A 26,806-nucleotide genomic window follows, 5' to 3' on the forward strand; every position below is an offset into this window, starting at 1 on the left:
TTGCCCTGTAGGTGGATGAATCTGCCAACTTTATTTTTAGTCACAGGCAATTCCTGTACTCCATGACTTCCCACAGGTTTGTGTGAATATACAATTAATTACAGAATACTGGTGCTAAGTTTACAGCATTAGATATTTTTTTTCTTTGGGAAACAGTGCTTTCTACCCAAAAAGATTTTTACTGTTCACAGTTTAACTGTGCTGTTCACATCAAATACTTCTCTAACGCAACTAATTTCTTTAAACTGTTAAGGAGTTAAAGCTTAAAGAACAAGCTTTGGTTTCTTCACTCTTTAACCAATCTGCAAATTAGTCACTGTAACGGAATTCATTAACTTTGTTTAAAAAGCTAATAGTTAGCGATAGTATAAACAGAATTCCAGAATTAATGACTCAATGTTTAAATTTAGCATGGATTCAGCAATCACATAGGTGGCTTGTAATGTTCATTAAGAGATTCTTAAGAGCATTGTGCTTTGAAACAAATTCTCCATCTTGAAAGTTCCAGGAGGTCTGCCAAGATGCCCCTCTCAAAGCAGCAGGCTGTCAGCACATGGGGATGCAGAGCAGAGCATGGCAAGTGCTGCACTGCTCGTGGTCAGGTGCCTCAGCTCCCAGCAGTTCCAGTACATTGGTTGACTCTCTTCAAGTTGCATGCATGTAAAGTCTGGATTATTACAGTTATGAAAGGTTATCACTTGTAGTAAGTGTTGTATTAGAGACTGTTGTTTCCATCAATACCCAAGGCACACTTGATTCATGGCCAGGCATATTCTGCAACAGAGAACAATAATGATGAGTAATTTTTCAGGTGCTCTGCTCTCAAACTATTTCCCAAACCGACTGCAGAAGGCTGCCACCAGGAGTGGGGGCAGCACTTCTTCATCTTATGGGTTGCATGTGCATGCCGTCTGAACCATCAGGACACTTACATTCCTCACCCCTCTGCCTTCCTCTCTCCCTTTTCTTCCTCTTGCATGACTCACAAGCTAGGATCCCACCCTCTACCACAAACTCCCAAGACATAATTTCAAGACCATGCTCCTCTTGGCCCTACCACACCACCACAAGGGTCAGCCTGGCCCATTACTTCCCTGCTTTCCTACCACACTCTCATAGTGAGGGGCCTAGCACCATGTTCCTTTTGTCACCAGAACCCAGCAGTGCTGTGGTGTTGTGAGGGGGCAGCACAGAAAATACAGCAGTTCCCAGGCTTTCTTCAGTGTAAGACCATATAGGAGTTATAGGGCAACAATCTTGCAGCAGTCATGCCATTTTATGTTGTGCGGTACAGTAGGATTCTCTGACTGCCTGTAATTTCCCCTGAGGCTCAACAAGGAAATTAAAGGGTTACATGGGACATGGATCATTATGAGTCGGAGGGGACTAATAATGATATGTTTTCCAAAATAAACATTTTTAACTTTAGAGTGGGAACTTTACTGACAAAATGGTCAACAGAGCAGAACAAGTGAGAAGGCTGTAGGATTAGGTTTCATTTGCCTATTAGCTTCTGCTTTTTTAACCACAGATAAAACTACACTGTGTATCTGGGAGAAGTTCATTACCTGTCAATGGGGTATCCTCCTTCACAAAGGTTGACCAAGGCATACAGCTGTCTCAGTGCATACTCATACTGAAATAAACAAGTATTGTTAATCATTTCAGCAAGGAAGAGCAGGTATTGTTTATCCAAACTAAACTGTGGAAGTAATTTAGAGATGCTACTAATATTCACGGTGTTCAACTGATGGTCTTGATGACCTAGTACTGGGCTAGACAGATTTTTGTTCTGTGCACTTTGCTGTTTCAACTTCATTAGATAAATTCAGGTGTGGTGCACATGGCCTCTTAGGCAAGGCCATCTTACCCATGATATTCTTGAAATCCCACAAAACAAAACAAAACACTAAAGAGGATATCCTGCCTGACAACAGGACTCCCTTATTCTTGTCTAAACAGTCTAACAATCCTGTCTAACACCAGGATTTGATCCTCAACAGGGATCCCAAGAAGAACAAATGGTAATCAAAGCCCTTAGCTAAAAGGTGGCTCTCAGGAATTCAGCAAGACCACGGAAATAGCAGTGAGGCTATTGCAAGGAACTACACAACACAAAATCATAATACAGAAATCTAAATGCACCAAGATTATAATTCACAGTGGTGGTGCTTGTGTTTCTGTTTTGTCAGTAGAGATGCTTTGAGCAGAACTATAACATGATTTATTTAATATTAGGATTTTTGGAGAGGGAGTTGATGAAGAAACAGCACTATCTAGTAAAAATTAGGGATTATTTTTGGGTTTGTTTTTTAGTAATCTTTTTGCTTACCTACAGGTATAGTGGAAGTGTTTTCCTGCTTCCAAAAACAATACTTACCCTCTCTCCAAAACTAGGCTGTATGACTGCCCCAAGCTAGCTTTTTAATAAAAGATGATTTTCAGATGTGCCTATGACTACTGTGCTAGTTTTTCCATATGTTTATCAGGTTATATCTAATGACTGACTTACCACGGATAGGTGCCAATTGAAGCAATGAGCTTTGAAGTGGTTCACTGCTGACTGGTAACAGTCATAATTGCTGATGGTCAATCTGTCTGACAGAATTTGGTTGGTCTTTTCTGTTGATCCTGTTACTATGGTGATTATCTTTCGCACGGATTCTTGGATAAATTCTTTCACCTGTACATAAACCAACAAGAACTTAAAACATGCTTTTTCTAAATCTACTTCGAAGACTTTGAATGAAATTTCTCTTTCTTTAACCCTCCCTCAACTTTTGGGCTCTTTAAGGAACCTGATTTTGACTTTTCTTTTTATCAGTCTTTTGGACCTGTCTCTTAACATACAAATGAAAAATAGGGAGACCAAAAGTCAGACTCCTGGAATCCAAAATCACTCACTGTCCTTCTAGTGTTCTGTCAAAATGAAGAAAGCGCTAACAACACCAACACTGACTTCTGTTCTGCAGGAGTTATTTGGCTTTACCTCCAGATATGCTTTCATCTCTGCAGCAATCTTCCTAGCCTCAACAATGTCATTAGTAGCCATCAGCTTCCGTTTCATGATTGCAAAGGGCACATCTGGACTCGGCGTCAGGTCATAGTGTTCTACAGGTGGCAGAGAAATGGGCACAGCTTTCTTCCCCATGCCCTGAAACTGCATCACTTTCATGGAGGAAATACTCTGAAGGAGAAAAAGTGAACAGATGGAAACTGTCAATCACCCCCAGTAGGTAGCCTGTCTTTGCTTTGCTATGCAAACCTAACTCTCTAAACTTGCTTTATTAGAGAAAATAAAGAAAATCATAGGGTTGTAAGTGTGTGTGTACACAAGTTGGGTTTTTTAATACAATGAGGTCAAGGCTGCCAAAAATCAGGGAATTTTTATTTGCAAAACTCACTGTGGGGAAAAAGACTGCAAGGTTAAGTAACCTTACATCTTCTCTTTTCTAAGGGATATTTAATCTGTTGAATAATGGGACTGGTAGAAACATTTTATCACCTCTTAGCTCTTCCCCTTTGAGGGATCATTGTACTTTTTAACATTTCATTAATATTCATAATATGCCTTGAAGTGGTAAATACCCTTCTTATATCACTGGCGGAGCTCAGAGGACAACTCATATCCTGACTCCTTGGATTAAATCATATGCAAGGCTGATTTCCCTTAGTATCAGGATCATCATCTCTTAAATGCTAGTGGTTTTCTAAGATAAACAGCTTCATTTTTTAAATCAACCCTGTCAGCTTACAGTTGATTTTGTTTGGGTTTGGTTTTTTTAAGGTATAAAAATATAGGGCATGAAAGGCTCTAAGATATATCTGACCAGGAAGCCCACTCAAATACATACTCTGTTTCCATACTGCATCACATGGCTGGTGTTGGTGCGTTTCTTCACCAGCTGAAACTGCTTGTGGAGTGTTTCTCTTCTTAGATCCTCCTGCATGAAGAAACTTCCATGAAGTCATAGATATTTGCTATTCTAAAAATGCAAGGAAACCTGAAAAGGTCTTAACGGCCAGTATGCAGAAGGAAGTATAAGGCGAGAGCTATACAACCTTTGAAACACATAAAACTAAAAATAGAAGATTTGACTGCATAGTCTCACATTGCTTTCAGTGATGTGCTAATCTCCCAGAAAATGGGCAAGAAGGGAGTGGGCTAGCATACAAATCCCAGATTTGTTTCATTAATGCTATTCTGCATTATGCTAAAAAATGGGTTAGCCATAATTCAGTATTTAAGCACCCCTGAAGCAGACATACAACTTACTGAACTGCCCAATTTGTTCAACACATTTGGAGATGTGGTATCAGATTAGCAAATAAAGATTATGAGAATTTGGAACTAGAAAGTTTATATCTTATAAATAACAGAAGAAGACAATATTTTGCAAAGTTAGTTTCAGAAATAAATTAAGTGGCCCAAACAAATACAGATTATATATGGTTCTGATTAGTAGATAATACTTTTACCAACTCAATTTGCTTATTTCAGTCTTACATAAAACACAGTATTTCCACAAATCCTGTAATAGAGCTATATTTAAAAAACGAAAAAAACTTATCTAAGTTACCATATCTGAATCTTCCATCCAATTCACACTGTACCAGTCCCCAAGATAAGTCTGCCTTTCATCATCATAGTAACATGCATAAGATGACTCTTTGGGATTGGCAGCTGTTGTTGCATAAACTGTAAGACAAATAGAAAGGGTTTTTTTCTCCCTCCTTTTTTTTTTAACCCCTCTCCCCTCACATGATTTAATACTTAGCTGCACATGATATATTTGTCTAAGTATTTTGGTTTTCAATCATTTACTCCTAAATAGCAGGAAGGAAGCCTGTTAATAATTCTGTTCAGTCAGATTCGGTGCTGCTATAACAGTTTCTTCCTTGCTGCCAAATGTGTGGTCTAGGAGTGTTTAAAGAAGAAAATGCACTTCTGAAGGAAAAATCTACTATTCAAAGAACTGCCTGAGAACATTGTGCACTGACAACTATCTATGCATTTATTTTCTTCATTACAACAATGAGAACTTTTCCCCAAACTTGAAGTGAATCCCCTAAAAATCGTCTTTTCTTCCAGAAACTGCCATCTCCTAAGTAATGTATTTTCTTAGATCACACTCTACACTGAGAGAAAAGCAAAACAAACCTACATCTGCCCCAAGCACAGTGTTCCCAGTAAGTCATCTCTAACACACCAGAAATACTCTAAACACATCTTTACAGGAATTAAGACAAAAGCTATTTTGGCTTTCTGTCAAAGGCAACACTTGTGTAACTGAAGTCCACATTTCAAAATGGAAAAGTGCTACACATGACTTTATAAAGCTACAGTGTTGTTTCTACTCAGCTTAAAGCTCAAAAGTCAAAACAAGTCTCAAACCTTGACTGTGTAGTAAAAGGCTCCTCTTATCACCCTTTAAAATGCTTACTAAGTAACAAGTTAAACTTGGCAGCTCCCCACTGAAAGCTGCCAAGGACAGCTGGGTACTGTAATAGAGAAACTGTCAATTTCCTGCCTTGGAAAGTCTATGGCCGAGCTGGTTGTAAAACCAGAGTCCTCAGACTGGGAATTTCTGATACAACAAACTTTGAAAAATGCTGATTTACTGAGCATTTATCTTGAACAATCATCAACATGAAACTTTCTGTAAATCTTTGACAGGTCTGCAAGAAGTCTAGGTAGGTACGAGGCAGCATATTCCAGGGCCAAGGACCCAGGATGCCATGGATAGGTACGTGGTTGATCTTCCCTGGAATCACAGCTCCAAAACTACTACTTGGTCTCCCTGCCACAGAATAGGAATTTCAAAAGACTGTGATTCCTCTTCCTAATCAAGGCTGAGCTTCCAGCTCTTCAGCAGAAAGCTTAGAAACTCCGAAAAATCTGAGTTCCACATCCTGGGTTATTGTGCAAATGCGCAGCAAAATTGCCTGGCTGTGGTGTCTCACAAGTGCCTTTGCTACTCAATGAAACTGAGAGCAGGAACTTCACATCTGTTGTTAGCAGTGCTGAGGTTGAGAAATGTCTATAACTTAAGTGTTACCAGTTAAGGGCAACCACATGGTTCCTGAAAAAAAAAAAAGACTTTTTCACCTTCTCATTTGCAAGAAACTGAAAGCCCTGTTAGTCTTTTATAAGATTTCGTTAATTCTTTGAAAAGAACTTCCTGTAAATGGAAAGTATTACTTTCTCAAATTCTTGTGCTCCCCTGCTAAAACTATATAAAAGTGCCTTGAACATATTCTTGACACAGTCAGTACCTGTTTAGGTTTGTGACAAGTTGTGACATTTAAGTCCGGTAAGTTAAATGATTGCTCACCATTGATATTATCAGCCAAATGATTCATCATAGATCCAGACTCGCATGCTTCAATGTAGAACACCATCTGTAAAACAAAAAAATAAATCAGAGACCTTAAGAAATCCCACGAGAAAACAGAGAAAAGCCCTTCAGTGCTTTTCAGCTGTAGCTAGTTGGCCTGTACTGCTATTCCTGAAACAAATGCTATGCATAAGGGTACAAAACAAAAGACAATTTTTCATTTTTGGGAACTACATGGAAAGGGGAAAGAATCATAATGAAAAGGTGGTATTAATCCCTATAGAATCCACAGGGATATACTAATGTACAAAGCACAGATCAAATATACAGTCACTCTTTAGATGCAGAAATGTATCATTATTGAATACAGTATTTCTGGAACTGATGGCCAGCCATAGCAGACAGATTACCACAAAGAGCTGCTTTAAAAAAAGCACTAATGAAATGTTCTAAATATTAATTTTTCTACTTAACAGTACAGGTGATGAAATAAATGCACAGAATTTTCCAACAAGAGGTATACTCTCAAACTATATTAGCAACTGTAAGAAAAACATGAGGTATATACAAACTTCCTGTAATAACAGCACAGTCTGAAGTGAACAAAGCACAGGAAGAGTCAGGTACAGATTATGGAGGTGCAGTAGTTACAGATGTTGTTTTTCTAGTTCAGAATATACAGCATTAGCAAATGGCAGTATATTACACCTCAGCATCGACTGCAAAAACACAGTAAGCTATAGAAAAGAAAGAAAATTTGGAGTGGATCAATCCTTTTAAGTGCAAAATCCTAATGCAAATTTCACCACATGTACCAGATTCCTCCTGCTTTGAACTACTCTCAAAATGAAGACCTATCTCTCTCTTCCATGCCAGCTGCTCTTTTTATTCCACAACTTCTGATATGCTTGTTTACCTTCCGGTATTTCTTGTGATGATACATGTACCAAATAGTCTTATTCAAGTCCTTCACGTGAAGCTGTAAAATAAGAAAGCTTGTTTTAAAACCACTTACGTTCAACAGACACACAATTCACTTAATAAGAATAAATCATCATGGCTAGGCTTCGCGAACGAAGATTTGGGAAGGGCTCTACCCACTTTTCTTGCAAGCGCGTTGGTGGCTAAAAAGGCCAATACGAGAGAGGCAAGTCCGGTTGCAAAAGACACAGCAGAAAGACTCCTTAGATGGTATATTCTGCAAGGCTCGATTCTTTCTGCGTTGTCTTTTCTCCTCAAGGGTGATCCTGCGTGCTTTCTCAAAAGCATCAGCAGCATTATAAATGGTGTGTCTCCAGGCCTCCCGATTAGAGGCCAGAGTGGACCAGTTATGGTGGTCAATATGCCCGAGGCTGAGTTGTTGCTTCAGGGAGTCCTTGTATCTTTTCTTCGGAGCTCCTCTCTTGCGGCAGCCAGTGGCAAGTTCACCAAATAAGAATAAATACTAACTGCTATAAATATGTACTTTATTTTCCCAACAAATTTTTCCAGTGCTTTGCTCTTCTGAAATACAATATTCTAGGATTTACCACTCTGGAAAAGATAAGTAATGGTCCCAGAAGGTAAGTACAGTGCACCAGAAAGCCAAGTCATACCTGCATGAAACAATCTGCTTGGACTACCAAAGTCCAATGAAATATGAAGTTACATAACTTAGTTTCAACTGAATGCTTCAGATTCTAACTGGAAAAAATCCAAAATGCAGCGATGAGAAGAACATCGCTCTTTTTATGCCTCTCCCCTCAATATAGCAGTGCATTAAATATTTTCAGGTTTTAAATTCATTATTATTTTAGTATGTCACTAAAAGGATGGACTTTATGTTATCCTCAAAATGCTTACGTCATCATCAGGAAAAGCCAGAAGTCCTGGAGCTCCATGGTCAGTGAAGTAAACAAACACATTATCCTTGGGACCACTGTTACAAAAAATGGCAAACAAATTCTTTTTAATTACTCCAACCTAATCTTCATTACAACAACCATCATATGCTTCTCAGTGCCAAGACATGTCAATATCTGAAAATTATAGAGCTGAAGCACCTCCTCATCTTGGTAATATTTTTTTTCCTCTCAAGCATACTACTTTGGGTGCTTATGAGAGGAGATGAGGAATGAAAAAAAAGGGATATAGGCTATTCCCTCAAGCATAGGAAATGTGGCAATTACACTTCACATTTCAAACCATAAACTAATTGTGAGGTAGGGGGTGGTATGTAGGATATAGTGGAAGTACAATTTTTTCTTAATGGCTACGTAAAGAATTTGTTATACTGTGAGCATTTGTAGCAATCTGGTAAAAAATGAATGCTTTTATAACTAAGTTATATCAAGGCACCCATAACACAGGGATAAATCATAAAAACTTCTTTGCTAAGATCCTTAAGTACGTGCATGTACTACCTTCTTGAGGTCTGTATAGCCACAGTTACCCAAATCAGTGTCAGCCTACAACTCCATGGAGAACTGATGTGTGCACCCACTCACCCCTAAGGTCAGACTGACATCTGCACCAAGTGGCCCCACAGTCGGTTGAGCACTGAATGCTCACAGGCTTTGGTTCCCTCATGTCCGTGTAGTACTGTTTGTTGTACAGTTACTGCACTCTAAATCAAACGGATCATGTTTGGGTGATAGCAAGGTCTTCCCCTAACAGCCAGATCTGCAAAGGGATTTTGCTTCTAAACTGTATTCAGGGACAATTAAATATAAAATGTGTGAACAGACTGGGAGGAGTCCCCAGGCCATCCTCTGCTCCTCTGTACCAGGGTCCAGCAAAGGGGTGCAACTGCAGCAGCTCAAGAGGACAGTGTCCAGCCTTCTGCCTGGCCAATAACCTACTGGTTAGGGGGACAACCTGGAAGTCCATCTGGAAACCTTCTGGGCAGAGGATAATTGAGTTCTTGTCCCACCCAATAGCAAAAGTCAGGCCACTTGAAAATTCACACAACAGAGCCTAATAAAGAAGGGCTGGGCGTTACTTTTCTGGCTCCAGCTCTCAATCCTAAGTGCAAAAAATTTGACCAAAGTGAAATGTAAATAACTAGGACTTTTATATGTTGGTTCAAGTTGTCTTCCTGAGTACATAATAGTCTTTGGCCCTCTGCATAGCTACTCCCGTATTTGAATTGGAACATCAAGCTTTCAGAGGTGAGGTGTGTGCTGCAGCAGTTTTTTCTAAACAAAAAATGCTTTATAGTCACCTCTTGACTCATTCCAGATACTAGAAGAGCACAATCTAGTAATATGCAGCAATTTATTTACTTTTTGCCTCTATGCATTGCATGTATAATTTTCTACCTCAGCTTTTCAGGATGAAGTTTAAACAATTGAGAGCAATCGCTTATTTGACTACTGTCCTTATTTTTTATTATTCTCCTCAATGTCAGGGTGGGATTATTCTGTTCTTTTTCATTGCTTTGCCTCTAAAATGAAACAGTCAATTGAAGATAGACACTTCACAATTTTTCCTTAACTCTGTTAGTCCTTCCAAATGGTCAAATTTAAAATCTTAAAGGCTTTACAGCAATTACTGTACATAGAAAAATATAACTCTTTACCAGCCATAAGAAATATAACACACCTTATAGGTAGGCATCATACTTTCACATCTCAAACTCTGTAGAAGCAAGATGAATAACTGACACCAGGTATCCTTCTAAGAGGACTTCTAATTAGGCTCTCAAATATATTGCTCTTATTCTTGAATCATTGTTTGTATATTAGAATATTGCCAAACTCACAATCATTTGTGTAACTTGGTTTACAAATAACAAGCTTAATACACCACTTATAAGGTTAATTGCTGGTAACATTACTTTTTCAATCACGTAGATTCTTTTTTTTGCATCAAATATAAACCATAATTCCATTTCATTAGGAATGGAATTATGGCCTATATTCAGCCTCAGTGTGTACCTGTGCCACAAAGACCAAGGCTGGGATTAGACATACAATTTTTTCAGCTGATGAGCTGTTTAAGCTCTCTCTGTCCCTCTGCCACTGACTGCTAAGTCTCACCACTTCAGGTGATTAATACAACTGTTCATGTACACTCAGCCAAGCCTTAGAAAACCCTTTCTAGAGGTCTCCAAACCTTAAAAAACTCTCTTTGAATAGCCACTCTTGCAAAAGTCAATAGTCTAATGACGAATACCTTAGTACAACTGACACTATCCTCTAGAGCTGTTATACCTTAACCTATACTGGATTCCATACCAGTCAAATAATCAGCAGTTGCTTCTTTGTGATGGATAATTTAAGAAATCAGAACTGCTGTATTTTTAACATGAATTATCTGGAATTGCCATCAATAATCTTGCTGCATTCCCAAGCTGCTCTAATTCTTTTCTCGAAATCAGAGTCAATGTACAACTACACATGTGATTATTTTCTGAATTAAAATTGTCTTACCTTTTCAATACTTTTCCTGATCCTACCCCCTTCATTGCTTCCGCATCTCCTCTGAGAACAGCAAGAAAATTCTTTGGAGTAACATCCTAAGGATTTGAGAGGATTAAAGTTAAATCTGGTCATGAGAACAACAACAAAATCTTCATTTAGAAAGATGGCTTCCTGAAAGTCAGGATCCATGCACGGATGGCAAGTTTAGCTGGCCATCCTTTTCAATCCATCATTATCTAATGCATTAGCCACTGATGACTCACTTGGATGCTGAATCATGAAATCACTGAGTGACCGGATTACTGTTCTAATGAAACAATTAGTCTTACACAGCTGTTCTTCAGATTGAGAGACAACATTTATGAATGCAAGACTTTTCTTCCTTCATTTCATGTGTCAGCACAGAAGCAGTGTAAAGGTTCACTTTTATGACCACTGCTTCAGTTCAGAACATCTGTTGTTTATATTCATCTCATTAACATCTTCATGCCAACCCATGCAGGTAAATGAGCTGGAGGCTTTATACAATGTGCATTTTGAAGTGTAAGATACAGGCTGAAAGGATTTATACAGAACACAGGTTAGGGTTGAACCTACCCTGGGAAATGGGGTTTCATTCCTACCTCCTTTGTATAGTCCTTGGGCACTCCAGCATACACATCTGAGCCATTAGGTCTATTGATGACAATGCCTTTTGTTGGATTTCTGAAAGGTAAATGGAACATAAATATGAATAATTACCCACACACCACACAATGACCATGGAACAACTAAGAAACCATTTAAACTGTCCTCACTGGTCAGATCATCTGACAGAGAGTATAAGAACTTGCACCATGTGTCATTAAGTGATCTCAGAATATAAAGGCCTTTTCACTTCAGTCAGTTACATATACTTGTCTCAGGTGTCCTTACCCTCAGAGTACATTCAAGCATCCCACCACAGATCATGCCAATTAATCTGAAGAGGTAGGTGGGTGGTCTCTTATACTATCATCTCTCTCCTTGCAATCTTGCCTTTATTCCCCTTAACTCTGTGCTCCCAGTGCTGCTGTGCATGTGATGTCTGCTGATTTTGGCAGAAGTTGTCTCAGAATTAGATGCTGTTTAACTGAACTGTTTCATACAGAAAGCAATTATATGCTCTAGTCAGTCACCAAGAATGGGACCCATATCCTTCTGCTGGGAATTTATATGGTAGGTGCTGGGAATTTATCTGGTAATGTCCTTTCAAAAAAGCCCTGCAAGTCATACACAGAGCTTCCCTATGTCTGCGGGTTTCAGCTATTTATCTGCTGACACTGTCACACCTGGGAGTCAAGGTCCCTTATTCTCAAAACAATGAAGCTCTGAAGTCCTCAGTACCACAACTGATGTTGAGCTGTGGAGTAAGACTTGAGAAGTTCATGAGCACAATTCAAAGGCTTTTCTTACAAAACTCCTACAAACTCAAAACACACTGGTGACTATAGCATGTTTGTAGTAACCATATAGTTTGTGACTCGTGTGCATTCATCACTTACTCCTCATTATCAGCAATGTCATCATACATCATGACAATGATCTGCTCATCTGGAATTCCATTTCGGTGTACAATCTGGTACGCATGGCACACGTCTGCCTGAAATTAAGCAGATTTTCATTACTACCTTTAACAGAAATGTTACCTTTGTCCTGGTTTAGAAATAGTATTCTCCAATTTAATAGTCCCACTAAAAAAGCCACACTCACTTGCTTTCCCTCCCCCTCCAGATGGAAGCAAAAAAGGTAAAGATTATCTCAAAGGCTTGAGATAAGAACAATTTACTGGAAACAGCAATGAGATAAGGAAATGAAACAGTAACAGCAACAACATCAATAACAAAAGGTGTAAGACAAAGAAGCAATTTACAGGGAAAGCCAAATGTGCAACAAATAGGACCTTCTCTGACCTTCTCTTTCCCACCATGCCACACTTTCTTCTGACCAGAAAAGAATATCATTCTCTTGGAAGTGAAAGAGAGCCCCTTTTGCACCCCAACAGTGACCTGAGATGGTCTTGAATACAATTAGGGTCTTGGCCACGCCCACACAGCTCCAGGCTCCACCCCCTCATGGCTACTGCAAAAAATTAACCCAGACCTTGGCTGAAACCGGGACACCTTTGAGACTAGAAGAAAAATAGCTTTGCAGACTTAAGAGCAGGCTTTTGTCCAAAAGAAACTGCATTCCAATATAAGAGACTGAGGGTTGCTAGAGGTTAAATCAAAACTCAATGTCTTTCTCTAATTAGGAGCAGTTGCATTGATAATAGAGACTATGAGTAAAGTATCTATCTCATTACCTATTTTGATTTCTTACTTAAACAGAAACCAGAAGTTACTTCAGACTTGGTACAGATAACAAAGTTTAACAAAAGGTTCTCAGCAATGTTCTGCGTTCTGTGAGAAAATCTAAATGAAAACCTTGTGCACTGACAGATAAATTCAAAATGTGCCAAGAAGAAGAAGAAAAGAGCTGGATTTCCACCAATTTCAATTAGTTCTGCACCAAGCCTGCATGACTAGGCACTGAAGACTGTCGTTGGCTTAAGCAAGTACGGTTCACCAATGTCATCATTGCAAAGAATTTATTTAATTTTAATTTACTAGGTGAGAATTTTGGTTAAGGAAAATTTTCTTTTTAATTATGTATTGCTTACTCTACAAAGTAACAACTTCAGGGCAAGAAAACAGATTTCAGTGGAAAACAGAATTGCAGAATTTCTATTCAGGTTCTTTTCCTGACTTGTACAGGATATGAATAAGCAGATTTTATTTACAGAACCATCTTCCTTCCCGTGATGGAGAAATAACAATATGCATTAAAGTGATACTACAGTAAATACAAACCTCTATCAGAATGCTAAATTCTTAGTAACCCCAGCTCAACTCATTCTCTTCTTTTAACCTTACAGTCTGTGAATAACCTAATGGGACACTAAAAATCATTCCTAAACACGAGAACTACAGCTCACTACATGCTAGAAAAAGCTGGGCAGGTTTAATGGAAGAGATCTCATCTAACAAATGCACATTACAAATGCAGGCAAGAAGCAAGTTTTAAAGCTTACTTCTGTTGAACTAATGTAATTTGCTAGTGTGGAAACCAAACTGAAGTGGTTTAAGTGGACCAACGTACATTCAGATGACTTAGGAGTACTAGTTTAACCGAAAGGACACTATAGAATCCTGTAAATTTATAATCCTTGGTCTTTTAAGTGCAGTTGAAACTGAAGCTGAAAAGAGAAGATAGTTGTACAAGACTCTGGGAAGGGTGAGGCACATTCAATGCTAATGAAGACTCCCATGGGAAAATCCCTCAGGTGACTAATGCTGAATATTAAACTGTTCTTACTAGAGCAGTTCCATTTCCTACTACACAGTCAGTCTATGTACTCTTCCACCTATCCCAGTCAATCTCCATTGTTTAGTTTTCCACTTCCCTATATGTTATTATACCAGATGCTGCCTCAACAAGTCAAAAGGTAGAGGTTAACCAGAGTTATAAAGGTATCACATATAATAAGAAACAGAAGAGTGCAGATTTGACTAAGCATATATGTGATTTTCAGAAGCAAACCAAGCAGAAGTAGAAGAAAACACTAATCAGGGCTTCTCTACCCTGACTGATGAGTAGATTACACATCCCCTCTTACTGTCAAGATATAATACACCTCTATATGCTGACTGAAACAGTTATAGGCTGGCAACACACAGAAATGCTTAAGGCATACCATGGTGATATGGTATCACCATATTCAACCAGCAAGTGTCTGTGCTCCCACAAACAGCGGCTGGACAGTAGGGACATCAGAGGTGGTTTTAATTAATACCGAGTACATAAAATTAGTTAAGCTTTGTAAATGCATATTGTCAGGGGGTTTTTGTCTCTTCTCTCTTTCCTTCTGGTTCACTGACTCAGGTTTGCTCAGTACATCCTGTCTTAGTAAACAGTAAAGCAGATGTTAGAGGTAAAAGTACATGGGTTGAATTCCCTACTGTGAAGGGAGATAAATCAATGTAATCAGTTCCCCTCAACCTTAATTTATGCTTGTTTGGGGGTTGTCCCAGCCTTTTACGGCTTTTGCTAAGGGAACTCTACCTGCTAGTAGCATAAAGATATCACCAAAAAAGGCTAGAGCAGCAAAAACATGTTTTGCTGCTAAAACTCCATCGGCTAAAGTAGGACAGTTCTGAGTAAACATTTAGAGTTTATTGCACAGAATTAGCTGACCTGATTTGTCATCTTTGATATTGGTCACATGCTCCTCCTCATTCCCTTTGTAAACCCATAAATGTCTATAAAACCAGAATACAAAAGTCTGTTGCCAGAGTAGGGAGGCGTATGTGAATCTAGAGTATTTCCTGTTGATGCGTAACTGCCTCTCAAATGCAGCTATTTGAGCCCGTTTCTCTCAGAGATGTTTCTACAGTATCTACCTGCAAACCACTCTAAAAGAGACAGCTGTTCAGTTGTTCCAGATCTCTTGTTGGTACTATTCTTGTTGGTTTAGTAGGTGAAATGAACGCTGTACATATTTACTGAATTAATTGTCACTAAATGCAAATCATGCTTTTGTGACCATGACTTGATTTGCCCTGCACAGAGTAGGGGAAGGTGTAGCTGTACAGCTCCTACTGCATAACTGACCTTAGGCAAGCTCCAAAACTGACATTGTTAACAGTATGGTTCAGACCCTTCATCCCCTGGTTAGCCTAAACCTGTTGCTACATCACCAATTTCTATGGAAGATCTGCTTAAATTATTAACTCCTAGACTTCGATAGCAGAGATCAGAGGGTGAATTACTCTATCTTCATGGGATGGGCATTTTGTTTCCCAAAATGTACATCTGGGGGAATTCTAAAAGAAAACAAACAAACAAACAAAACCACACCAAAAAAACAAACCCAAAAATGAGAAAAAAACCCACATCCACCCCTGTTTTCCTCTGCCATACAGTTATTTACACATTTGAATGACGCAGCTTTTAAGTAGACTGCTTGGGTGGGTTTTTTGGAAAAATCAAGTTCTTTATGACACAAGCATGCATAAATAGTTCCTAAAGGGAAAAGCCTGGACTTCTGTGAAATTGGTTACTTCTTGTCTTATGACTGCAAGTTTCATGGCTGAAAAGCATGTGTAATGAACTGTCAAGCTTCATTGCAAAGTGGCACTATTCCCACTACAGGTACACTGAAACGTCACAGCCTAAAAAAGAATGAACTCTAATACATAAGCATGGTAGAAGAATATATCTGAGATGCCAGCCATGTCTCATTCCTTTGCTTAAACATACATCAGTGAATCTGCCAAAAGCTACAGCACTATCAAGAACTTAGGAAAGGTTTCCTATAAGTTCAGTTTCAATTTTCTAAGCACAGTGAGGAAATGTTAATTGAAGTCAAACAGCCAAGACATCCTTAGTGTCTGTTACTTGCAGGACTGGAGAATTTAAGACTGTCCCAGAATAACATACTGCTCTGGCTGGTAGTGACTAGAACCCTGAATAAAGTCCCTGACTCACAAAGCTCAGTAAATATAAAACCAAAAACAAGAACTGAAAACAAACCCATGTATGCAAATTCAATTTTTTTTTATTTTAAATTTTGCCAGACTTTTTCCACCTGGTATTTTTCTCCTTGAATATGTCCTCCTTTCGTAAGACTCTGTTTCACATAAGGCTTTTCCAGGGACTATGTGTTTTGGAGTAGCCAGAAAGTACTGGTCTGTCTCTTTCTGATTTGATGTGAAGCCAGCTTTAGATTTCAGTTCGCTGGTATGATCATCTCCCAGGACAAGTAGACTATTTCTCTTAATGTAAACTACTTTGTTGACTCATTCTCTAAATCTATCAGAAGTATTTGGTGCTGTATTTGTTCACGTACACCACTAAGCTTTCCAGAGGTATTTTATCCAGCTGTATGTGCAGTAGAGAGCTCAGACACTTTCCCAAGGAATGGGAGGGGAGTACTCTTGAATAGCAGCCTGGTAACAGAAGTCTGGTAATCAAAAAGCTGCTACAGAGAAGTCAGAGTAACTGCTGAGGAGCAGAGAGGAGCACATTGATACTCCTTTCACAGCCCAAGTAACTCTAATCAAAACCACCAAGATAAGGATAAAAACACCAAAGAACTGAGAAGCCACAAGCATAAAACAATATATATGCTAGCTTTGCAATGGTAGTAAGTCTATCACATTGGGCTCTATACTATTCAAACCACTTAAAATTTATTTTAGGAACTAGAGGAGATAAAAGCGTAAGACAAGTTTAGATCATCCTGACTAGGAAACAGTCCCAGAAACAACTGCCTGCAAGGTGTGAATCTCACTGACATTTAAGTGCAAACGGTGGTTTTATCCTTATCTTGTCTATACTTGGTTTGCACCACTGAAAATGGATCCCAACCACTGAAAGCTAAACAACCAGTCTTAGATGGAGTTTTAGATTCCTTGAGGTTACAGGTGCAAAATCAGTGTTTCTGGGGTCTGCAAAGCCCTTACAAACTTACTGTTCCTGGAGTCTGTGCAGCATACAATGATCGACTGTTTTCCCCAAAATTTTTGTGTATGAAATGAGACACATTTTTGAAGGTTTCACGTATACATAACTACTGCAGCAGGCAACTGAGCATGTTTTGACTGTGTTGTGTGCAGGCAGCATGCAAAACAACTGGAGTTCACAAAATATAAATGTAATACAAACATGCAACATCATGTACTAACTGCACCCTGAACAGCTGAATGGAGCAACTGAAACCCAGAGATGTGTCTGCTGAGGTCTCATATTACAAAAGGACATTATGAGTGCTTAGTTCAATGTTTGGAATAGCAACAAGTCTGGTAAATAAAAAAAGCCAGATTGAGTAACTACTTACAGGAACATTCACATCAATAAATCCACTTGTACGCAGGCTAGGTCAGAGAAGTTCTAAGGAAGAAAGGTGATGGTAGGAGGAAAGCAAATAGACTACAACATATTTTCTTCTACAGTTTCTCCCTTGGAAAGCAAAGAATTACTCAAACCTGCAATCCTGGAGCACTGCTTGGCTGTACCTGACAGTACAGGTATTATTATACCGAACAATAACATGTATCTCTGTGTGTGGAATTACTTTCATGATGGATGAAGTACAGAAGTGAAAGACCAAGTCCTATTCCTGGTTCCACTGCAAGTGACTTGAGCAAATAATTTACTTACTTACAGTGCTTTTGCTCCCACCACTGGAAGGCAAAGAACATTAACACACAAAGACATAATGATCATTCTGCATGTTTCCAAAAATTTGTTATAATTTCTCCTTTCTGTGGTATCTTTCCTCCAATGTATAACTCCGCTAAAAGTCTATTGTTCTGCTTGTTTTGCTGGGAACAAATTTCTCCAATTTTTTGATACCCAAGGCACCCTTGTCTGGATGACACTTCATGGCACACACAAGTGGATTTCCCAGGACTAACTGCTGCCTTTGTCTCACCATATGTCACTCTCCCGCCATGGGTGCTCACTCCCACCAGGCCCTCAAGATTGGCCACTAAATGTCCCTAGGCAGAACAGCACAGATTGCTAACGTGCTGCATCCTGTGGGAACTGATTCTTTTCAGGACAAGTTAGAGGCACAGTATCTTGCCTAGGACAAGCAAGTAGGACCTCAGCCATATTCTGAAGGATCCTTCACACAGACTCTTATTTTATGATGCTGATTTCATAACTTTGATAGGATTATTGAATGTATTCCAATTTTCATTTTTCCAAATGTTAATACTGCACCCAAAGCAAGTGGTAGTTTAAAATAAAGAGACTTCTAGTATTTAAATTCAGAACAACCTGATATGGCAGATATTTTGCATTGTTAGTTGACATTATCTTCAAAACTAAGGTATTTAAAGAAATCCTCCTCTCATTTTTCTAGCCTTGAAAAGGAATTACTTAGTAACTGTGTGTAAAGTAACTGTGACCACACTCAAAAGTTAACATGCTTCTGCAAAACTGGCATGTTCAAAAGACTTACTGTTGGATGGAAATATCTAAGCGTGGATCTTGTGTTCTTCATAACTGGCAGATATACTTGCCATTGAAGGCTCACTGACAGAGAGATTAAAAACTCTGTGCCTGGGCAACTGAGAAAAGGAATTCTCATGAGCTACAACTTCAAAAATGTAGTTTTGTGTAAAGAATTAATGTTGTGGTATTAACTCCTCCTGGAGTGGAATGGAGCCAGCTAGACTGGTTATACAACAACAGCAACAACCAGAGCACAACTCAGTAATTAAATTTAGACACCCCAAGACAAGTAGGGGTCAAGTACAGCACTAGTATTTTCATAATTGTTTTCCAGTTTCAATTTTAAAACTCTCTTCTTTAAGATTTAATTTGAATTATGAATAGTTTATATTAAGTTTGTAATATTCCAACTATGATTATCAGGTGATAGCTACAGTGTAAGGAGCTGGAAAAATCCCTAAAACCTGCTTGTCAAAGTGTTGAGCTAGCACTTGCCAGTAATAAGTTCTTCTTCAGATGCAGCAAGACTGTCAGCCTGGTTCATTCAGTTTTAAGCTCATCACTACATTGAAAGTTACAAACTGATTATGAGCTGAGGGGGAGAAGAAACATAAACAAAACCCAGGGTGTCCAAGACGTAGAAGGTACATTTCCTCCTCAATCAACACAAATAGAAAGGATGAAGCCTCTCCAGATTTTACAGGCAGTTACATTGAATTTAATAAATACTTGAAAAGTTCCTGTTTCAGCAAATCAGATGTAGCCAGTACATTTAATACAGTTCAGTTTTTAAAATGTTGGTTTTCTACACTAATGTTAAAATCCCCATTTGAGTTCACCTTAACCAACAACAGTCTAGCAAACTATTTTTCTAACATTTACAAATATAAAAATATACATAAATCAGAATTAAATTGACCCCACTCTCCAGGTAAGTAAGAGGTAGTTTTAGAGTTTCAAGCAAAGACTGCATTTATGCATAGATTAATCTGTTTAAGGGATTGTCCAAGAATTCCCTAAGGGGAAAATGCTACCCAAGTCTCCTGACTGCTGATAAGTCTTGAACTTAATCAGAGTTAAGTCACTTGGATTTAATCCTGTCCATACTGACACCTCCACTCAGACCACAATGGCTTTCACAGAAGTGCCAAACTCAGGAGTTCTTTTTCCCTTTTTTCTCCTCTTTCTGCCACTCACTTTGATCCCTGCACCCTGGAGCACCATATCCTTGTTGTGACAACACAGCTCTGAGGCAATGATGTTGAACAGTCAGCAAACTGATTTAGGTTAAAAAGAACCCTCTTCCACACATCCTCCACCTCTCAAAACATCCGGTGCATTTGCAGCCTTCAGAGATTTTTTAACTGGAGAGAAGAAAGAGAGCTCTTCTTAATATAATGAAAAGAGGAAAACAAATTCAAAGAAAAAAATGGAAAAAAAAGCATGTGTCTCAAAATGAGGTTTAACTCTAGACATCATTTGTATACCTGCAAGTTGGGGTTAAATCCTCTAGCCTACCAATGGAATATTTATCCTAAAAGACACAGGTTTCCCAGGATGCAGAAGTGTGCTCCTCCTGCTAACGACAGCTTTCCCAGGAGATAAAAGACTGGACAAAGTTGTAAGCAAAAAGAAAAAATTCACCTTCTAAAAGCAGCAGTGGAAGGAAATTCTTGGGCTGCTAACAACAAGAACTAAGAGCAGGCTCTGAGCAAATCTTGTGGTCGTTTGTTTTGAAAACTTCACACACATCTGGGAGTCTAGAAGTAGAGGCAGTTGCCCTAATGACAGAAGGTCTGAGCTAGTCTAGATGACAGGCAGCTATCATCTTCCTGCAACTCCAGGAACAGGCATTTTCTGGAGCAGAGATGGCATGAGCATGTGGAACCAGCAGTGCTTACCTGGTGCCGATAGTTGTACCAGCCATTCGAACCGGCAACAATCACCACCCAGTGCTTCCCTCCATCTTCAGGTTCTTCCATGGGGAACGTGCTGATGCCCAGAGCACAGCCCAGCAGCACGACTGCTTTCAGTATCATCTCTCTTCTTTATTTATGCCACAAATGGGAAAAAAGTTCGGTTTCTAATGAAGAATTTGAAAAGAAGTAGATGAGAGGACATCAGTCAATAAGCAAATGCAAAGAAAGTATCAGTAGTATCATGACTAGGAGGTTTTCCTGCTTGTGGGGTTTTGTTTGTTTGTTTTACAGACCATTTAACCCGTGGCACAATTTCTGGTCAAATCTTCCTTCAGCACCAAGCTGCTACTAGTTACAATAGTTTTCTGTCAGCTTTCAAATCTGACTGAAAGCAATTCTGACCAGGACAACCAAGTCGTTCAGCTCCCTTTGGTTGTTTTGTTCTATAATTGCTGGTAATGAATAAGGCCCAAATACAGAGCAAGCCTCACTATCAAGTATTTATTGATAAATCTTTTTCAGATTAACACTACTCTCTTGGTCTCTGCTTATGTTGTTCCCTGGTTTCCACTCACTGGCAATTAGTCCATTATTACCGAGTCAAATCCCGGGTGATGTAGGCACAAGGATGTATCGACATGGAGAACTGCTGGGGAGTTGGAAGGTCGGAGTGTCACAAAAGCTCTCTGTGCCCACAAAGCCAGAGAGGGTGGAAAGGGCCATGCCACTGTTCTGCACAAGATACGGCTTTAAGTGCTAGGGCTGGGGGGAAGTGCAGGTTGTGAGAGCCTCATGCTATTTGTGCAACCTGCAATGCTACTGGAGAGCAAATGTGAACCAGTACCACATGAAAGAGTAGCATTTTCGTGTCTTTTGCACAATGGTTAAGTGTTTGCACAAGGTGAGAGAATTGGGTCTGAGCCTGTGAATGACAAACTCAGAAAAGCAGAGCCAGAGAGGAGGTTTGAGCCCATGCAAAAATAGCTCTTTCTACTTTCTTGAGAGGACCAGAAGTAAGGTCCTCACTAGTGACTTTCCAAGCACCTTGATTGTCTGAAAAAGCATTTGCACTAAAAGCAAACAATCTGACCATATCTAATCACACATTTAAAGGTTTACTCTTTGGGTTGGGGGACATAGGAGAAGGCTGGCAGTTTATATATAGTGTCACAGTCTCAGGTCTGCTGCATCCAATGGGTAACTCATAAAACAAACTGCCCTGAAGAACTGCATGCTCTTGGCACATGCAAAAAGATTACATATTTCCTCATGCACTGACATCTGGGATTTTACACTGGCCTACTTACAAAAAAGAGATCCTGTAAATTAATCATGGCTGCTATTTATCAAATAGGTGCTGTAATAAGAGGTAGAGCAGCCTACTTTAGCAATGTTTTCTCTGGAATAAAAGCTGGAAATTCCCAAGCCATACAATATGGTCACAAGGTAAAATGTCAAAACTACCACTAAACCAACTAACCTAAGTCAGCCCCAGTCAAAACCACCAGTCTGCAGCCAGTCAAATGAGGCTGAAAGAGAGAAGCAGCCAGCTCACCTCCAAAGCAGCCATGTACAGTGAAGACTGCTAACCTAACATGTAGCATGGGTCTTTTTCCAAGACTGGATCCACTGGTCACTAAGATTCAGTCTTGCAGGCAGCAGTACGAAAAATATTTTATATATATATTTGGAAGTTGGGGCTTTTTTTTAATCCTTTTGTAATGGAGCTAGAACAAAGTAAGGGAATCATGTTAGCAAATCAGCTCCTTCAGGAAGGGCTGTTACCACACAGAAAAACTGCAGAACAGAAAAAACAGAACTAAACTTATCTGCAAAACATGCCTATTCTGTTGCCTACAGCCCAGCTAAAAGTCTGACCAAGTTGTATAGAACTTTTGTAAAGCGCCACAACACACCATGGGCCAATGAGCCTATTAATTTCCATTGCCCAATTTCATTAGGCAAAAAAAAGAAAATCAGTATTTTTTAGACCATTTGCTTAGGAATCTTAACTGAGTTTGACTTAGTAGAATATGGAGCTGAATTTCATGCAACCAGATCCCTCAGAGCTCAGTATCTGTCTCATAAGAGGAAACTTCTTTCTTATACTTACATGGAAAAAAAAAAAAAGAGAGAGAAAATAAATAGTTCAAATGATTGCTGGAGATCCTTCCACATGATGCTCAGCTCTTTGAGGTATCATTCACTGGAATCCAGGACATATCAACAGAAGGTGTGCTGCTGCCAGCTATTCACTGGGCCATATAACATGGTGGCTGATTTCAAGGCAGGTCCCAGCACACTGGCATCCCTCACATGGAAACAGTCACTGCACTGCCAGTTACTGATACACCCCACAATGGAGACTGGAGCGGCTTCAAAAAAAACACACTATGGAATGCCAACTCCTGAACTGGAGACAGTTTGATGGGACTGTATTTCCTGATGAGTTCACGCTCCTGACTACACTAACAGGGGCCTATAGGTCTCAGGACCCCAGCCAGTACCTCTGCATGGGCCCGTGCTGTGCAGGCACAAGTGCACCAAATACCAGCCCCATATTCTGCCTGCAAATGGGCCCACAACAGAAAACCCCGGGGCCAGATCAGAAACAGACTTAAACTATCAAGCCCATTAGGCAGTCCCTCCATGATTCAAGAGTCTCCCATGTGGTATGTGGATATAGACCCTCATGTTTCTTACCTCTGCTGAGACAAAAGTTGAGAATGGTGCAGAACTCCCAGGGGGGAAATAAAAACCAAACACCAAGACACATTTACACTGTATTAGCAAATCATGTATGTTTTGTCATAGATTATTTAGAATAGAAAAGAACTTCCTCTTTCGCACTAATTAATGACATATAATCTCACTTATCTGTCTTTTCCTATATGGTGATTAAATCAAATTAACACCAGAAAAAAAGGGGGGGGGAACCTGACATACCACAATGCAGTAATAAACCATGATTAATAAATGCTCAGCTCCCCAAGGTTCTCCAAGCAGCACTTAAAATAGGTTTAACCATTAAACACATGTGTGGTGGGAAGAGGTCTTCACTGCTTGTTTCCAACTACTGCTTAAAAAAACACAACCCAACCCAAAACAAACCAAACAAAAATACCCTATCAAACAACAAACAAACACCCCCCCCCCCCATTTCTACTTATTTTAAAGAAAGCCTCTGAGTGCAAGTGGGCAACCTAAAAGACTGTGTTCTGGTTTGTGTTGAAGCGTTCTTGACCTACAGTTGAGAAGAGAAAGTTCCCCATCACATGCTTTGTCTTCAAGTCACACTAAGAGAAAGCAGCTCAGCTAACCAGCTTACCACAGGTACATAAAAAGCCTTTCTCTGCAGATCTGTCACATGCAATGCTAAATGCATGCACAGAGTTAGACTCTGTGGAAAAGCTGAAAATTCACTAAAAGATATCTTAGACCTTTGGATGACCCACAAAATATGAGAAGATTTGATCAGCTCTGCCTAGTTTTTCTGGCAGAAGAGTTAATTAACTTTGCTTTGAGACCATGTCAGGAAAAAGGCACATCTCAGACGCAGTGGGTTCAGCATCAGACCTAAACATGCAGAGCCACAGCATATACACACACAGGTAGGCTGCTGTGCAGCTTGCACAATCCGTGGAAGAAGCATGTCCAGAACTGGGCGGCTCTTGCCAGAACAATTCACTCCTAAAACCCGTTTTTCCTGACAGTGGTACTTTGACCACTTCCCATCAGACAGCTGGCATATAGCTCTGCCTTGATAAGAGAGGGATGTTTAAAAAAAAACCGCACCTGGAAATGGCTGGCTGCTGCTAGAACAGTTCTTCTGGCCAACTGCCTGTTCACTGAGTTCCCAACTTTCCTTTGGGAAACAGTCCTCTAAGATCAAAACTCTTAGAACAACAGGATACCACCTGGGTATTGAGTGTGAGTTGATAAAAGTATTTTCCACGAGTGCTTAAAATTATGTTGACACTTTGATAGCTTAAACTCCAGATAGCTCAAGCACTACCTTCAAGAGCTACATAAACAGAAACCATAGCTCAATTTTCCTTTCTTGTGAAATAAGTAAACTAACAGTAAACTTGCTGAAAAATAACAGCCTTAAGCTAATCAGATGATCATTCCAGCTTTTCCAGGAAATCTCTCTTTTTCAGCTCACTTCTTATAACCATCAGCCTTTCAGGTTCCAGAATCAAGCCACAATTCATTTTTCCACACAGTGCTTACATATTGCCTCTCACTGTAATACTTAGATGCTGATTTCCACAAAATATGTGACTCACAATAGTCCTCCTCACAGGAAACTGTCAGCAATGTTCTGCTTACATGCTGTGCCGGCTGCTACATAAACAGAAGCACCTAAACCCATGATTAGGCTTCTGAAACATTAGTCTGATTTTCTTTCTGCGCTTGTATGGCAGAAAGAAAAAATCTTTATTGGTGTAAATTCTGACAAGGTACATTTTGACGAAGATTATGGTTTCTGTGTTGCAAAACATTTCTTTACAAAGTCTACTAGTAACCATTTCATGAATAGGCTTAATATGATCAGAACTTGTAGTAAAATAATTTTTATAGTTATTGAAGATGTATAAGTCACTTTTACTGTAAAAAACCAAGAATTTGTAGTTATGTCAACTCAGAATAGTTTTTAATGTAAAATAAATGCACTTTAAAATAATCATAACTGAAGTTCATTCTACTGTTTGCAGATTTACCTTTCTCAGCAGCCAAGAGATAGCACAATTTACCTGGGGATAAAAAAAAAAACAAAATCATTTCTAGAATGGTGATAATCTAATACACCTGGATTAGGGGATTTTTTTCTCTATGCACTTCAAACCCCCCAGATTCAAATCTGGCAGATCTGAAGACTTCAGTAAAACTGCTTCTGCTATTTACTTTCATATCTATCTACAAATTTACAAAGCCTCTGCTGTCACATTCTGATAGTACGAAAAAACAGGTACTGAAGCACTGCATGAATAGCTTTATTACACTGCATGATTTGGGAGATGGAGTTAGACAAGGGTAAACATTTCTGCTCAGCAAACATGGAAATGTTTGGAGCGTGGATAGAATGAAATTCTGGAGAAGTGATTACACAGAAATTCCTGGTGGAGATTACACGAGATTCCTGCACTCCACGCGTCTTTTACTATGGTTAATCTCAGCGTTTCTGGTCCTTGCTACAATATTTATTTTAACCCCCAAATTCAGACAGTCAACACGGTGCCGTTCCCATCACAATTTGGAACTAGTGATGTACTACCTCCAAGCAAGGCAAGGCTGTTCACCAGCTGTAAATAACCAGCCACAGCGCAGCACTTCTCAGGCATCACCAGCCCTTCGCAGCAACCCCGTAAACTGTTACTCCATCCTTTTCCCCTGTTAAAAATGTATTACCAAGGACTAAAATTGAGCTGCTGTCATTGCATCCCCCCTGATCTCCCTCCTCCCTCCTCTGCCAGCGCTGGGCAATGACCCTCGGAAGGAGACGCTCTGACTCCTCTCGCTTCCAGCAGGGAGGGATCAAATATAGCCGCCGGGCCAGGCGGGCCCGTGACAGGGGCGGACAACTGTGTCCAAACCCCTCTGACCACGGGCAGCACCGACGGGCCGCCCGGCGGCTGCGGCTGCGGCCGCGCCCACGCGGTACCGGCGGGGCGGCCGGACCGACCCCGACCCCTGTGCCAGCGCCCGGGGGGCGGCGGGGCGGGGGGGCTCAGTAGAACCAGCGAGCGCCGCCCCGTCACAACCCCAGCGCCCACCCACGGTGGGGTCCCGAAAAGCCCCCGCCAGCCGGGGTGAGGGGGCGCCGGGCGGAGCAGCGGGGGCTCGGCAGCGCTCGGAGCCGCGGAGGGAAACCAGCGCCCTCGGCCGCTCCTCTGGAGCCGCTCGTCCCTACCCCTGCCCCTGCCGCCCTGGAACGGAGCGGGCCGGCCCTCGCTCACGACTCCCCTCGCTCAGGCGTACACCCCCTCCCCGTGCGGCTGTGCCGGAGCGCCCGAACAGCGCGACCCCGCCGTGCCCTCACCGCGCCGTGCCGAGCAGTCGCCGCCGCGGCCGCTGTGATTGCGGGCACCGCCGTGCGGGGCCAGACCACCGCGGCCCCCGG

At 40.3% G+C, this 26,806-nt stretch overlaps 1 protein-coding gene across 2 annotated transcripts; it reads right to left on the reverse strand.

Moving 5' to 3' along the window:
* On the reverse strand, positions 1-26,806 carry LGMN (legumain). 2 transcript variants are annotated; one of them, XM_027673709.1, is made up of 15 exons: positions 26,726-26,806; positions 25,407-25,439; positions 20,665-20,846; positions 12,265-12,362; positions 11,365-11,446; positions 10,751-10,836; positions 8,181-8,256; positions 7,255-7,317; positions 6,336-6,402; positions 4,581-4,699; positions 3,855-3,944; positions 2,990-3,187; positions 2,513-2,683; positions 1,569-1,636; positions 1-774 (listed from the first exon to the last, which is right to left on the reverse strand). In XM_027673709.1, exons 3-15 carry the CDS (start codon positions 20,800-20,802, stop codon positions 735-737), a joined length of 1,296 nt encoding a protein of 431 aa, XP_027529510.1. In that variant the 5' UTR covers positions 20,803-20,846; positions 25,407-25,439; positions 26,726-26,806; the 3' UTR covers positions 1-734. The 2 variants fall into 2 exon arrangements, with proteins under 2 accessions (XP_027529510.1, XP_027529519.1); XM_027673718.1 differs by lacking the exon at positions 25,407-25,439 and having other exon boundaries at positions 26,726-26,777.

Source organism: Neopelma chrysocephalum, unplaced genomic scaffold (assembly GCF_003984885.1).
Source record: "Neopelma chrysocephalum unplaced genomic scaffold, ASM398488v2 Primary Assembly neopelma1_24, whole genome shotgun sequence".
NCBI classification, from domain to species: Eukaryota; Metazoa; Chordata; class Aves; order Passeriformes; family Pipridae; genus Neopelma; species Neopelma chrysocephalum.